Source organism: Scleropages formosus, chromosome 3, assembly GCF_900964775.1.
Source record: "Scleropages formosus chromosome 3, fSclFor1.1, whole genome shotgun sequence".
Classification (NCBI taxonomy): Eukaryota; Metazoa; Chordata; class Actinopteri; order Osteoglossiformes; family Osteoglossidae; genus Scleropages; species Scleropages formosus.
Genome location: NC_041808.1, coordinates 36,607,724 through 36,623,310, shown reverse-complemented (window position 1 = coordinate 36,623,310; position 15,587 = coordinate 36,607,724). Strand labels below are relative to the sequence as shown.

The 15,587-nt window shown below is 41.1% G+C and overlaps 1 protein-coding gene across 1 annotated transcript in view; it reads left to right on the top strand.

Annotated features, from left to right (window-relative positions):
* Positions 1-1,423: 1,423 nt before the first annotated feature.
* Positions 1,424-15,587, top strand: part of ttyh3a (tweety family member 3a) — a 79,704-nt gene continuing 65,540 nt past the window's right edge. Inside the window, exon 1 of the mRNA XM_018732755.2 lies at positions 1,424-2,640. Coding sequence (XP_018588271.2) covers positions 2,515-2,640 — 126 coding nt within the window. The 5' untranslated portion in view covers positions 1,424-2,514. The remainder of the gene's footprint in view (positions 2,641-15,587) is intronic.

Genomic DNA, 15,587 nt, shown 5'->3' with positions numbered 1-15,587 from the left:
ACCCCGGGGTCGCCCTCCGGGTCGCCGCAGAACATCTAGAGCCGCTCCTGGAGGGGAGGGGGGTACTGTCAGGCCCTCAACCTCGGCACACCAAAGAACACCTGCGACAGCTCAAGCTCACGGTGCAGAAGCATAAAAGGCGTGCAGGGTCGAACGCGGAACCTTCAACAACGTATGTTCATCTGTGACCCTTTGCTTGTCTTGTGGCCACGTCTTTTGGATTCCCTTAATAAATGCCGCTGCTCTGCACTTGGGTCTGATGACAGACTTCCTGGATGCCACCATGACAATAATAAATAATTGAAAGAAAACTTATCCGGTAACATTCACCACTCAAGATAGGCAGTCCCCTGGCCTATTCCCAGGGTGTTACCATACACCTTACCTTTTTGGGTGATTCCCTTTTCGCAACACATCTCCCCTATTGTTGTTTTAGTAGGATAGGTGAATGATTAACTACATATACAGAATTAGAACACGACATGCACCCACACAAGAAAACTAATCTACACTAAACTAAATGGAATAAACAAATGACTAATACAACCACACCACACACATAGTCATTTATATGTGACTACTTAAAAGTGCAATAAATTTTTAAAATGCTACAATTAAATGAAATGTGCCATAAAAGATTAAAAACCCTACACCTTACATGAAATGCATAACATATCACAAAACACTGCATCTACATTCACCAAAAACAAGGGTTATGGTGTTTTATAAGTGCAAAAGAACATGTACCCAGAACAGCAAACCCAAGCTTTCTAGTCTACTTAGCACCCACTAGCTCTACCCCAACAGCTGCGGGAACACAGTCACCCTATTAGTTTCCCCCAAAGTACCCCCAGTGGTTGCACACCCACATTTCACATTTTTCCCCATAATGCAACTATCTACATTTAACAGGTTTCCTGCCTAAAACAGTAACACGGGTCCTTACACTATTATCATACTAAAAACCACATGACTGACAGTGATGCTGTAGTGTATCTACCAGTGTGAGTCCCCTTGGTGAATAAGATGTGTGGTAAGTAAGATGATAACATTACATAGAGTTGTTGGAAGTCGCTTTGGAGAAAAGCATCTGCGAAATGAAGAAGTGTACATGTAAATGTAAAGAAACCCAGAAATTGTGGAATTTTTTTTTTGGAATGCAATTCAGATGTTTCAGTTGCATTGCATTTCTCTCTCGGTATCTTTTTCTCCTTTTTTCCTGCTTTTTACTTCGTCTCGCAGTCCCTGTGCCTACTGCGCTTAATAGGAAAGGGGTACTAATAGCGGTGCGCAGTACAGTACAATACACAGTGGGGACCATCGAATTAGTGGCACATGCCTTGCAATTCCTACTTCAGCCAGCAAGTGTCACTGTTCGCAGACAACAGCGATGCAGACATGAGTCCTCAGTGGCCGAGTCTCGCTAGTAGAGGCGGAGGGCTATTAATGCGCGAAGCCGCGGCTGAGGTCCCACGATGTTATTCTGCTTCGTTTCATTGTCATTGTGTAACTGGATCATGGCTGATCTTCAGAAAACCTCGTAGGAAGAGGAGAACGACATCCCCGGGATGCGAATTACGGAAGGCTGAAATCTTTGAAGTACTGTAGGATCGCTGAAAAAAAGCCGCACACAGCACAAAGGGAGAATCGTGAGCCGCGGGTTCGGGAGCGTCGGCATGGCTGGATAAAAACTGCAGAAAAGGGGGAAAAAAAAGAAATCGCCACGAGAAACCCATTCTCCGTGCTTTGCAGATCTTCATAAAAACCAAGATAGCGGGATTTGTGCCTAAACACAGCCTGTTGGATCCGAATTGTGATTGAATCGCATGCAGATATTCATTACATTATGTAAGCCGGGGCTGTGGAGCTGGAATTAAAATGTCCTGCTAATTTCTATAAATAGCTCGAGTCTCTCTCCCACATACTGAACACAGCTTTGTGGTGCAGTAATTTTTGCATCTGATTGCATTTTTTTTTGTTTTAATTAATCGGCTGTATTGTAGGAGCAGGGATTCGAACATCACCGTTGGAATCGGGGAAAAGCAGCGAACTGGACACAATGTTGCCGAGGAGGACAGGAAAGCCGTTTCGCTCTTGACCCAAAATAACGTGCAAACGCGAAGGGAAAAGAGAATTAGACGCAAACGTGTTGTAAACATAGATTGCTTTTTGAAGGAAAAGGGGTTTTCAGTTGCTTTCTGGAGAGGTGTTTGGTGGACAGAAGGAGGTTCATGTCTCCGTCGTGGCTGGACACAAATATTTCTTCCATTTACAGGTGAATTTATATTAAAAAAAAAAAAAAAAAAATCACATTTATGCGTTGACTACTGCCTGGCAACTGGATTTTCACAAGCGTGCTGGTCACTGCACCCCCATTTCTTCTGGGTGTTTTTCATCTATCCATCGTTTACCCTAGCAGGGTAAATTTGACCTGGTCCCTTTCAGCTTGCAAAGCCCTTTCCAAAGATACAAAGAGCTAGAGAGAGCCCAACACCTACCCTTGGCGTGGTGAACATGGCAGCGGTGGTGAGCTACTCCCCACCATGGTGGGTGAACCTCCTCCATCGGCTGCCCCACTTCACCTTCCAATTTGAACAGACCAGCAGCGACTTTCGGCCCGATGATCCAGACTATCAGCAGGTAACCCTAGCCTATGTTAATACCATGAATTCATGTTCCGGACTGCAGCCGTCAACAAGCAACTTCAGGATGTGTGTCTGTTAACACCTAATCCATGTTGGGTGCATCTTCAAGCAATGTTTCCATGCTTGTTTTCGTCTGGCCCCTCACAGAATTTAGAGTTTCTTCTGTAGCCCTGGAATTTTTTGCTCTTTACACTTTATCTTTCCTTCATTGCCTGTACTATTCCTTCAGGTTGGTAATTTGTTTTCATCCAGGTAAGGATGTGCACTTTGAACTCTTAAACATTTTAGTGACCCTAAAAGGAGTGTACCATGCAGTGTCCGCTTGTTTTTGCTGTATCTCAGTGGGAAATTGCTTTATTTGTACAAATATTTTATTATTTTTTTTTGTGAGCTATGTGCCTTAGGCTTAGTGGTTCTGCTTCATGAGCAACTTGATCATTGCTTAAAATACATTCTGTGGTCTTAAACCCTCTTGAACAATGGCTGGTGAGTCTACAGTCTGGTGGCGGTGTTAATATACACGTGTTTACATGAGGGATGATTTATTTTCCCCACAAAACACTGCTTACTCCAGTCCCATGTTGTGATTTGGGGGGGAGAAATATTGTGTCACTCACCCCTCCTCTACTCCACTCATTGTTTTTCCCCACCACCTCTGGATGCATTGAGGAGGCTCTTCACATGACTTTGAAATTTGCCATGTTTTTGTGTATACCCCTTCACCCCTGGTGTCTTAACTGCAGTGAATGGGGATCCTTACTTGCTTGTAGTGAACCTAAGACATCACCCCACACACACACACACACACCATTTGAAACTGCTTGTCTCATGCGGGGTCACGGGGAGCTGAAGCCTAACCCAGCAGCACAGGGTGCAAGGCTGGAGGGGGAGGGGACACACCCAGGACAGGACGCCAGGGACTCAAACCCCAGACCCACTGGAGAGCAGGACCCAGACAAACCCACTGCACCACATGCCTCCCCTCACAAGAAATCACCAGTTGAATATTATATAAACTTTTGGTACATATCATCAAGGATTAAAAAGTGATGTCGCTATGAACGCTTCGTTGCCACAAGCCTGTTATCCCTGTGGTAACTTTTCTGCCACCTCCTGCTTGAAACCCAAAAAGCCAGAAGGATACATTGATACCTATTTTGTCACGTTTATGCTTCATATCAGCTCCAAGGCACCAAGATGGTATAACAATGATCAGCTGTTGAGATGCAAGCCGTAAACAAATTAATGTCCCAAAGCATCTTCTCAGCTGTAACCATGCGTATTGTTGCAGGGAAGGCAGATGACGTAACCCCACAAAGCGACACAGAGGATGGTATGGAGGCACGCAGTAGGGCTTCCAGCAGCTCCTGTACTGTAGTGTGAAGTGCTCGGTTACCTGCTTGCTTGGTCTTCTTGGGGCCTTTTACAATTTCCCTACTGTTTGTGAGGGTATCAAATCTATCAAACTGCTCACCCTTCTCTAGAGGTGCTGACACTCTGATATTCAGCAGCTGTACATCAGTTGTTTGAAGCCTCTGGTCCATTGTTCAGGTCTAAGTAAAATGGGCATCAGTTATAAAGTTTAATCCAAAAGCTTCAAAGACATTTGTGCTTATTCTTACACAGGTCAGGTAGTGACGTTATACAGTTTCTTCATTATGATAGCGTTCAGCATTTTGCATCAAATTATTTAATATTTTGCTGTGAAATGAACAGTTATCAGAATGAGCGTACCTGTCAAACTATAAGAATTTAAGCAGATTACATGTCCCAGAGAACTGAAGCAACTTTTCATGTTGAGCCCTACTCAATATCATATGGTTAATTGTGTAAAGAAATTTATTAATTAGTGAAGCAGCTAGGGACTGAAGCTAAATGATCTGTAAATTGTGAGCATTGTCTACTTTTATAAAATTTGGTAGTGATGTTAGTAAGTGGAAGGGGGCACAGTGGCGCAGTGAGTCCGACCAGGTCGGACCAGGTCCTGCTCTCTGGTGGGTCTGGGGTTCGAGCCCTGCGTGGGGTGCCTTGCGATGGACTGATGTCCTGTCCTGGGTGTGTCCCCTCCCCCCCAGCCTTACGCCCTGCGTTGCCGGGTTAGGCTCCGGCTCCCCGCGACCCCGTATGGGGCAAGTGGTTTGGGCAATGTGTTAGTAAGTGTATGCTTATGCATTGCTTGTCTGTGAATAAAGGAATTAAGGAATAATAAGCAAATGTTTATTATTATTTTGGTGGTGAAAACATTCATGTGAAAAGATTGCCTCAAAGTTTGTTACAGTAACCAGAATTATAATGGTGTGTGTGAAACCATGTTATCAAAACTGTGAGACACAAGAGGATACATGTTTATGATTGTCAGTGCAAAATATCTGTTTGTCATCAGCTCAAGACTATGGATGGCAGTGTGGCATCTTTTGGAATGGAACAGTAGCTACATTTATAATGTATGAACTGGCCAGCATAATCCTCATGAAATATTATGATGTTTATGTGAGAACACATTAATAGTCCTGTCTCTTGCTGTTTGTCATTCTTTTTCAGACTGGGCTTTCTATGCTTTTTGACTGACTTTGACCTAATACAATGTGAAATAATATATTATCCATTCATTACTGGAAAAGAAAACATTTGGCTGTTTAACAGGAAGCCACCTTTGTCGGAGTTACTAAAGCAGTGATGTCTTCAGGGTTTAACCAGTAACGTTGACCTTACAACTTTGTGTCCTTAACCACTGTGCTGCCTGTTTGTCTGACTTGTTCATTGGTAGAACTTGGGCTCTAGTTAGTTTGCACACCCCCTCCTTAAGGACTACTGTCCAACCCTTGAGGTTGGTGCCGTGGACCACCCTTATTTCAAAGACATTTGCACTAAACATTATGCAAAATGCATAACCGCAGTATATTGCTTTGGTGGGTTGATTCTACACTTTTTATTAGTCATGGTTTCATCTGTTTATATCATTTGAAACAATACAAATGAATTGTGAAGTGCATACTTCTGCTGTTTGATAACAAGGACCGTTCAGAACTCAGAATTATTGATTGAGGCAGTTTTATAGAAAATCTGAGTAGGCTGTTGGTAGCAACTAGCATTTTCCAAGTCACTATGGCAAATTTAGGGAGGTAGCCTAATTGTTTTGTTTTGTTAGAATATAAAGTTTTTCAGGTACCAGAGACCGTTTTGTCTGTGTCATGTTGACTTGAAATGAAATGTACAGGTAGTCCTTTGATATTTGGTCTCTGCATTCCAGATTAATAGTTGTGTGACATTAGTCTCAAAGAAGTATTAAAATATAGAAATATACATACATCCCCTGACTTACAAAGTCTTTTTAATCTGAAATTTTAATATAACAGCTTTTGGCCGTTTTTCGATATCTGGAGAGAAATTCAGTACAATGAAATTTATCTGAAATGTGTCCGAAAAAATATAATAGAAAAAATCATAAAAAAACATAAAGAAGTTGTGCATTGTGTGAGTGAAGTGGAATTGCTGTAATGTACTGTAGTTGGCACTAGTGTTCCATCAGCTGTTTCTTTGTGGTGTCCCGTCTTGTGTTCACTTTGTTTAGCATGTTTGTGCAGTGACAGTGAAAGAATAACTGCAAGACCTCATAAAAAAATTTAATTTTTGAATGTTTCTTTCTGAGGGGGTGCGGTGGTACAGTGGGCTTGGCGGGGTCCTGCTCTCTGGTGGGTCTGGGGTTTGAGTCCTGCTTGGGGTGCCTTGTGGTGGACTGGCCTCCCATCTTGGGTGTTTCCCCTCTCCCTCCGGCCTTACACCCTGTGTTGCTGGGTTAGGCTCCGGTTTGCCGTGACCCTGCTTGGGACAAGAGGTTTCAGGAAGTGTGCGCGTATGTGTATTTGTTTTTCTTGCTGTTTACTGAATCAAAGGAGAACACAATTTATTTCCTAAATCTGGAAGTTGGTAACATAGTGGCGAGAGCTGCTCTCTTTGCATCTGAAGGTTGCTGGTTTGATTCTCACTGCTGTAGTATTTTCGGGCAAGATACTTAAATTGCTGCAACAATAAATTGCTGCAAAATTACCTTAAATTCCTGCAATAAAAATTCCACAAATGGGTAAATAGTTCTATGTGGCTTAACACTGCAAGTTGCTTTAGACAAAAGCATCAGCCAAATGAAGAAATGCAAATGTACTGCCTAGAAACTTACCCACTGATGACCTCATTAAATCTTTAATAATCAAGAAGTGATTTATATGTTGGAGTAATTGTTTTGTATTGTTTTCTGAGATGTTTGCTGCTTTCTGTCTGTGAAATGAATAAAAATATTTGTTTTATATCATGTTGAAATCTCTGGTTGGTTATATACGTTGGTGGTTTGGGGTTTAAAATAATGGGAAATAGACTCTTAGTATCTACAGTTTTAGTATCTAAACCTTTTTCAGGAACATTAATTTAGTAAATTGAGGAATTGCTGTATCGTGTTACCTATAGAAATATATTTAGCATTAATAGACTGAGTTAACTTTTTGTATTATATTTTCATGAAAAGAATGGCTTGCACATGGGAACTCTTCTGCTTCTCATGATAATGTAAAGGAGGAGAGACATTTTTCTTTGGTGATAAATTTTTCTCACTGACTAGGAAGGACACATTCCAGATGTTTCTGATGCAAGCCAGCAGTCATGACTGACTTGAAGATGCTACTGCAGAGTTTCTAATCACTTGTGCATTTTAACCCCTCTTTTCTTCATAACCAATTACTCAGATGTTTTCATTCACCCTTTATGCATGACACTGACACCACTTTGAGAGGGAAATTAAAGGAATATTCCATTCATCAATGGAGACATGGGGCAGTTGCTGTTCTATGGTCTCTTCATAATGCCCAGCAGGGATTCAAGCCTTGGTGTCCACTGTAGGGTTCGTAGCAGTTTACCAGTGCACTATTGTGAGGTCCTTGGTTATTACTTTTTGTGACTACAAATTGTGTGCAGCAGGGTTAGACTGCTGGTGTTGCCGACTGTTGGTGTAAAGGTACTGCCCCTGAACGAACAACCCTTCACAGAGATTTTGCTGCCTCTTCTTCACAGCCATTTTAATGGTCCCAGTCAAGCTTCTGATCATGGTAGTTGGTATCATCCATGAGGCGGAAATGGGCCAGTAAATAATGTAGACTTCCTGTCTTTAAGTACTCTGGTGATTTGTTTTTATTTTTATACCACATTTGTAGCTCATTTAATCAATTTGATATATTAAGCTCATTGTTTATACAGTCAGTAGATCTGTGTTTCCTTTTCCGATATTTGGATGCAGTGATCTGTAAAGTAATTTCTCTCTGCACAGAGCCGCAGGCTCCAGTGTCACCTGATTATTATCTTTAAGGACAACGCTGACTCATTGGCTGTGACAGCATTGCACTCCATGTTAATTGGCATTGTTTTTTTCACTCCCCATATGTGAGGTTGCTGAAGCAGCATGTAGCTCTTGTGAGGGGCATGAAAGAGCATCTCTTAATTGTATGTAATTTAAGATGAAAGATTTGCTGCCCAGTCATTAATGGGTGAAAAAGGGGGATAGGTAATTTGTTTGTTTATTTTCTCTGTTGGTGACATTTGTTTGAGCACTGTGCACTGCCTTGAATAAAGCTGTGCATTAGAAAAGGTCTGAGACCCAATTTGGAAAGAACTCTGTACAGACTGTCTGCTTTTAGCTGGTTTCTCTTAGGAGCATTTCTTTCATAGCCTTTATCAAAGTCAAGGTGAAATCAAAGTGGCTTTATTGTCATTTCAACCAAATACAGCCGGTACAGTACACAGTGAAACAGAAAAACGTTCCTCCTGGACCATGGCGCTACATAAAAGAATGATATATTACAATAAATTACAACAATATACTGCAATATATTATAATATATACAATAACAAAACAATATATTACAATATAGTGATAAATGCTGTAAAAAAATGTAAACATAATTGCAAAGGGAGTGAAATTGTATTCAGTTGAGTATGGGTTTGGGTGTGTACGTGTGTGTGCGTGTGCATATGTGCGTGAGTATGTATGTGTGGGTTGGTGTCAGTCCAGACCCTGGGTGCTGAGGAGTCTGATGGCGAAGAACTATACACTTTATACATATTGCTCGGAGGATATGCTTTTTTAACGTGATGAAGTCATTGCTCTGAAGAGTCTACCTGTGCAAGCAGTCAGCAACCGTTGGTTTTCTGAGTTGTGCATTATTTGTAATATTTAGTCGTGTGCATCACTATTTATTGGTATTCCTGGTTAAATGTATTCAGCACCCTTTAATCTTGGTTTCTGAATCAGTTAGATATTAGAGGATAAACTTGTCAATGTGAGCCAGTTCTTCTCTTGAGGGCACACAGGCCGTGTGCAGAGTGCCACGTGCTTGACTACGGGTGAGCGAACCGCCCACCACTGAGCCTGCATCTGCTTCACTGTTTTCAGTGCCAGCAAACCTCTGACAGACCTCTGTACTTTCAAAGCTCCACTGTTAGTACTTAAACATGCAAATTATAAGAAATTACTCAGTTCCTATCTGCTCCAAAGGGTGGGTGGTTGGGTGCAAAGGATGGGGGGTAAAGGAAGAGACCATTTCAGTGCTATTTCCACATGCTAATTGTATGGAATAATTTCATAACCACTCTTTCCACTTCTTTTGTATAATTTTATGCATACTTTGGGTGGTTTAATCTGGTTCAAAGGCGTAACTTTAAGACGTCAGATTGGATTGTTAGCTTCAGACATGGCTTCATGATATGGGTTACTTTTATCAAGCAGTAATGCAGAAGCTGTGCTTTGTTATTGTTAACAAAGAAGGAAATAGGTTATTTGTTGATGATATTATACACATAGCCAGAATCATTTGCACTATTGCTGGTGTTCCTCATCCAGACAGCCTGTCCATGCATGCCTCTGGCCTTCTGTACAGACCAGACAGTCAGTACAGTTTTTCATGCAAATGTTTTCATTTTGTACAAAAATGTCCCGCTTTGTCTTAGGAACAGAAACATATTTCTCCATGAGTATCTGGGCAGGAATGTCAAGCAGATATTCGTAATTTAGGGTGGTGGTTCTGTTATTCTCCCATATAATAATAAAAAAACAAAGGCTGTGATTGTGTTCGCTTCAGATGAATGCGGTTCAATCGGGCATTGAGAAAAGTAAATAAATTGTTGTCCGTTATTTTGTATTTTCAATAAATGCTGCTATACTACTTATTTAAATGTCTCATGCCTAACTGAAGCTTTGATTTTCTGTTATACTGGACTCCTCTTTTTATTTCCTCTAAGGTTATTTAGGGCATGACTGTCTGAGCTTCAATGGATTCTGAATGATGGGTTTTAGAAGCTCAGAAACATAATTAAATATCATAACATAATTAAATATAATTAATATAAATAGTTAATTAAAAATGCAGATTTTTTTTTAAATGTCAGAGTAAGTGCATATTAACATAGACATAAAATCCAGTGGGAAATAGCGTACCTTATGGATCTGGTCCTGCAAAAACAGTGAATGAGAAGGGGGGCAGGTAGCCAGCAGATCCGCATTGCCTGCCACTTTCAAACAGAAAAATTTTGTGGTCTGTGGAAGTTTTCTGATTAGAAGAGGTATCTGTTGACAAGTACAGATCGGAGATTTAATCAGTTCACTGACTATGGATTTGCAGACCTTTGTGAGGTCCCGCCTATTTACTTTGTTCAAAGCACTTTTTTTTTTTTTTTTATGCTTTGAATTGTACGTTGCTTTGGAGAATAGCATCTGCTGGAACAGATGTAAATGCGAAAAATCTTTAAAATATTAACTGTTTTAATATTTTTAAAGTGATTTTATATTCCACAGGCAATAACAAAACTCAGTATGAATTAAATTTTTTGTGATACCAGCGTGCAGGCTGAAATGAGCTGTTCATTCCGGTGAGTAAGCTAGCTCAGATTCCTCTGTACTCCTGACTCCTGGATAAAAAGCCTTTTCAGGCATTCCCACCAGCAGCAGGTGCCCTAGGGGCCTGTAGTAACATATCAGTAAGTACAAGTCCTCCAATGCCTACTGACCAGAAAGAGTGTGGAAAACCACTTCCAATTAGTAGACCGATTAAAGGCTCTGAAAATCAATAAGGGTTGTAAACAGACTCAAAAGAGACTGCAATAGCAGACTGACATAGACTCGTTGCTGTCCTTGTTTGGACTGAGAGCCTAGTGTTCCTGAGCTGGACTGGTGGATCACAACTTGTCAATAATTTCCATTGTCGGTGTTAAACTTTTTCCTTAATTAATGCAATTTTCTGTTAAACATGATTGTTGGCACCCTGTGGTGTCACATAACCCAATTAGAAGTGGACCACTGCAGTTATGAGCTGGACTATTTCCGAGTCTTCCCCATGGATGGTTCAGTCATTGTAACCTGGCTGCAGTTTTGAATTTGCATGTTAGCGGGTGGTGTAAGTAATTTGATCATGTGCTGAAGCATATTTATGTCAAGCATTGAGAGGTTTTGAAAGTTAGTCCACCATACAGAGTATCCGTGAAATATGGTGATTGTGACAATGGAATTAATGGCATATTGAATAAGTGTTAGGATTAGTTTTGTAGATAGATTTTGCCTTTTCACCATTTTAAGACATAGAACCAAAATTTTGCTGAACTTTTTTTTTTACATTTTTACACTTTGTCTCCAGTAACACACTTTAGCTTTCTCAGTGAATTCTAAACATTCATAAGTGGTCATTCCAAGGGTAACAGAAGGAACAGGTTTGTTCAGTGTTTCTGTTAATCATGTGCCTAGTGGAGTTCTGCCTATGTATCTATAATGCAACTTTGCTATAGCTGCCTGCTGTTTTGCCGCAGGGTTCGGCAGACGCCCTTCCTGGGACTCAGAGCAGAGGCGGTAAAATCACTTCAGTGACGAGATCCAGAAGGAGCAACACACCTCCTACATGGAGAGACTCATTATAGCCTGGCAGAGGAGATTCAAATCATTGTCTCCTTTGTCTCTCAGCCTCCAGGTTCCACCCCCCTCCATCCTCCACTGATCATGCCGGCAAACAGCTAACATTTGTAGAGTCCTGGTGGAGGGGGTTTGATGCATCACACGGGGGTGGTAATGTCCACCTCCTTGGTCTCCCTCACAGTGGCACTTGACTCCCTGCTTTCTTCCCAGCTGTTTTTTTGCAAAAAGAGTCATCCATCAGCTTATGCATACACCGATCATCCAAAACATTAAAACCACTGACAGGTGAAGTGACTAACATTGATTATCTTGTTACAACAGGACCTGTGAAGGAGTGGGATCTATTGGGCAGCAAGTGAACAGTCAGTTCTTGAATTTCATGTGTTGGAAACAGGAAAAAATGGGCAAGCGTAAAGATCTTAGCAACTTTGACAAGGGCCAAATTGTGACTAGGTAAGAGCATCTCCAAAACAGCCTGTCTTGAGGGGTATTTTCGGTACAGTGGTTAGTACTTGCCAAAAGTGGTACAAGGAAGGACAACCAGTGAACCGGTGACAGGGTCATGGGCAAACGAAAGCTAGCCCAAATTGCTGAAAACCTTAATGCTGGCCATGATGGAAAGGTGTCAGAACACACAGTGCATCGCAGCTTGCTGCTTATGGGGCTGTGTAGTTGCAGACCGGTAAGAGTGCCCATGCTGACCCCTGTCCACTGCCGAAAGTGCCTACAATGGGCACGTGAGCATCAGAACTGGACCATGGAGCAATGGAAGAAGGTGTGGTCTGATGAATAATGTTTTCTTTTAGACCATGTAGACGGCCGGGTGCATTTGCACTGTTAACCTGGGGAAGGGATGGCTACAGGATGCACATTGGGAAGAAGGCAAGCTGGCAGAGGCAGTGTGATGCTCTGGGCAATGTTCTGCTGGAAAACTTTGGGTCATGGCATTCATGTGGCTGTTACTCTGACACATACCACCTACCTAAAGATTGTTGCAGACCACGTACACCCCTTCATGGCATCAGTATTCCTTGATGGCAGTGGCCCTGCCACACTGCAAAAATTGTTCAGGAATGCTTTGAGGAACATGACAAAGAGTTCAAGGTGTTAACTTGGCCTCCAGATTCCCCAGATCTGAATCCAATCAAGTATCTGTAGGATGTGCTGGAAAAATAAGTCCGATCCATGGAGGCCCCACCTCGCAACTTACTGGACTTAAAGGATTTTCTGCTAACGTCTTAGTGCCAGATACTACAGGACACCTTCAGAGTTCTTGTCGAGTCTGTGCCTCGATGGGTCAGAGCAGTTTTGGCGGCACAGCTATATCTTATCTTCTCTGCTAAATGGATATGTGCATAAATGTGTATGCTTGTGTGTACACTTTCTAGTTTTTTCTGTGTGTCAGTGCCTGTTTGCAAATATTTGACATTTTGTAGGGCTCTGCAGTGCTTGCATACAAGTTGCTTTGAAAGCCTACTGTATATCAAGGCTGAAAGAGGTTATTAAAAAGTGTCTTTTATTCTAAGAGGTTCCTTTGGGACAGTCCAAGCCACAACCTTGAGACAGGTGACATGTAACTTGTTAACCTGGCAGGAATTTGGCTCTCTGCAACTAATTCATTATACGTGCCTGGAAACACAACCTTCCAAAGAATGGTTCCCATTAGGTTTTAGTTTAAGAGATGAATCGCCATCACTACGGAGTAAAAGATGCTAATGACTAAAGTGAATGTTACATTTCACCAAAGTTGGTTCACCCCGGTTAAGATGTGTACATGCATGCCCCACCTGTCATCTTTCACAATCCTCTTTTTTTATGCCTTTGCCCCCCCCAGCAAACAGAAAAGACTGACAAGTTTTTAGTAAGTTTTTATCTGGTAAATTTTCAGTCTTGTGGAAGACAGTAGACATTTAGTCTTCTTCAGCAGACTACTGTTCTGCGGAGCCCAATGCATTTTAGTTCCATAAGATGGAGACTGAAGCATGACAGAGAAAATTGCTGGGGTGCAAAGAATTCTTTCTAGTTTTCAAAACTGTACAAACGTAGCTATGGTCAGTGGAGAATTATGTTCACTTGCTACTTGAATTCATTGCTATGTGCACAGTCTAAAGTTGCTGAACAATCAGAAAAAAATTCTGAATGGGACTGTCATTAACTTTAATTTGTACTTTATTATTCTTTAAGTTCCTGTGGGAAATAGATCTTCAGTTAAGATGATGGTAGTTCTGTAACACTGAGTTGGTAAAACCGATTTTTTGTGAATGGCTCATAGTCCTCTGGAGGCCATTTCTGCTCCTATGTTCCATTTTCATAAGGCTGTTTTTCACACCTAGTGCAGCAGCATGCTATTTGCAATGGAATTAAGAGGAAAGCCAAGGCCTACAGCTGCAGCTTTACACATTAGGGCTGAGGTCAGTCAGTAGGGTCACTCTTTATGAAGTCTAGCTGGAGGGCCCATTAAATGCTCCTTCTCAGTGAGTCAGATCAAGGGACAAAATTCCATTTTATTTCCATGAACCTCTAATTTCCCTGATTTCCCTGGCCATCTCAGAAGTGGTCGTAACTAGTCAGCAGCTGGCATGCTTTTTCTTGCCCGCCTCTGCTTTGAGATCCAAAGGCATCTTGCCATTTCAGTGCCTTTTCTTTCTTATGCATAATACATTGATGGAAATGTCAACATCAAACCCTTTGCTTTAATTCTGGAGTGTTTGAGATACAGCAGAGCACTGAAAATCCTGGTTTGTTAAAAAATCTATGTATATACATGTTTATAAGAAAAGCAAGAATAAGTGAGCCTAATCTGTGTTACATAACAGCTATCATATTATTATAGTGTATGATCAACAAGAAGATACAGTAAATATGATTATTCATCATAATAAAATTGTACTCCAACAGGAGTTATGAAATTACTGCTTCCAAAATAACCTTGTATTTGACAGTATTGTGTTATTTCTGAAAGTCATAATACCTTTTAGTAATTGGTGGATAATAACAGATTCCAAAACATTTGTGTTGCTTAACTGAGAATGTTTTATTCTAAACTGTAAAAAAAAAAAAAAACTGTGCTTCACCCAATATAAACGTTGTATCCTTTATCTAATTTGCTACCTCTTACAATTTTTAATGGTATTTAATGGTATTTCAGTCTCACAGTGTGTAATACATTAATATTAAAACCGGCCCACCCAGCTTTTACATTGTTACTTTCTATTTTTGACCAGTTTTCTATAAAACTTCTCAGAAAGACAGGACAGTGGGTATCAGTAGAACCCAATGCTGTCATTCTGTAATGGAGGTAATTTCCTTTCTGACAGAGACTGCGGTAGCAACACCATTCTTTCTGTGCAATTGTGACCTCATTGAGCGTGTAGCAGAAGGCAGTGGTCCATAGAAATTAGATGTTATCCATTACCAAATGTACAGACTTATGTTATCAGGACCATCGCCTTTTCCTTTTTAATCACAGCAGCAGCTCTCTCCATGTTTTTGGGAAGACTTGGAGGAATGTGCTATTTTAGTGCCCAGACAGAGATCAGATTTAATTATCTAGATGTGCATGCTCAGATGCTACCATCAACTCCTTCTCCCATGCCTGCTTTTCTAGGATGTAGCAGAGAAAGGGTTTCATCATGTGTGACCTACATTTGGAATGGTGTTCATGCTGAAGCACGAAACCCCCCACCCCCCCGATGGAATGCCTAGCATGGTGGTATCGCTCTGATGGAGAGATTGTTTTTATTCATTAGTCTTAGGGAACAGATGTGATTACCAGCATGAATTTACCATTTATTTCTGTGTACTTGGGATATACTTAGGGAATGATGTTGAGCGAAGATATTTATATTTAATTAATTCAGCTGAACATGTTTTTAACAAACTCATGAGGGTTTTTGTCTCTTTGAATGTTGGACCGCCACCAAAGACTCTCAGAAATTACTTTAAAACATTTTTTTTTTGGTAACAGCAGCAACACTGGGTCACAGTGACATAACCATATTAAA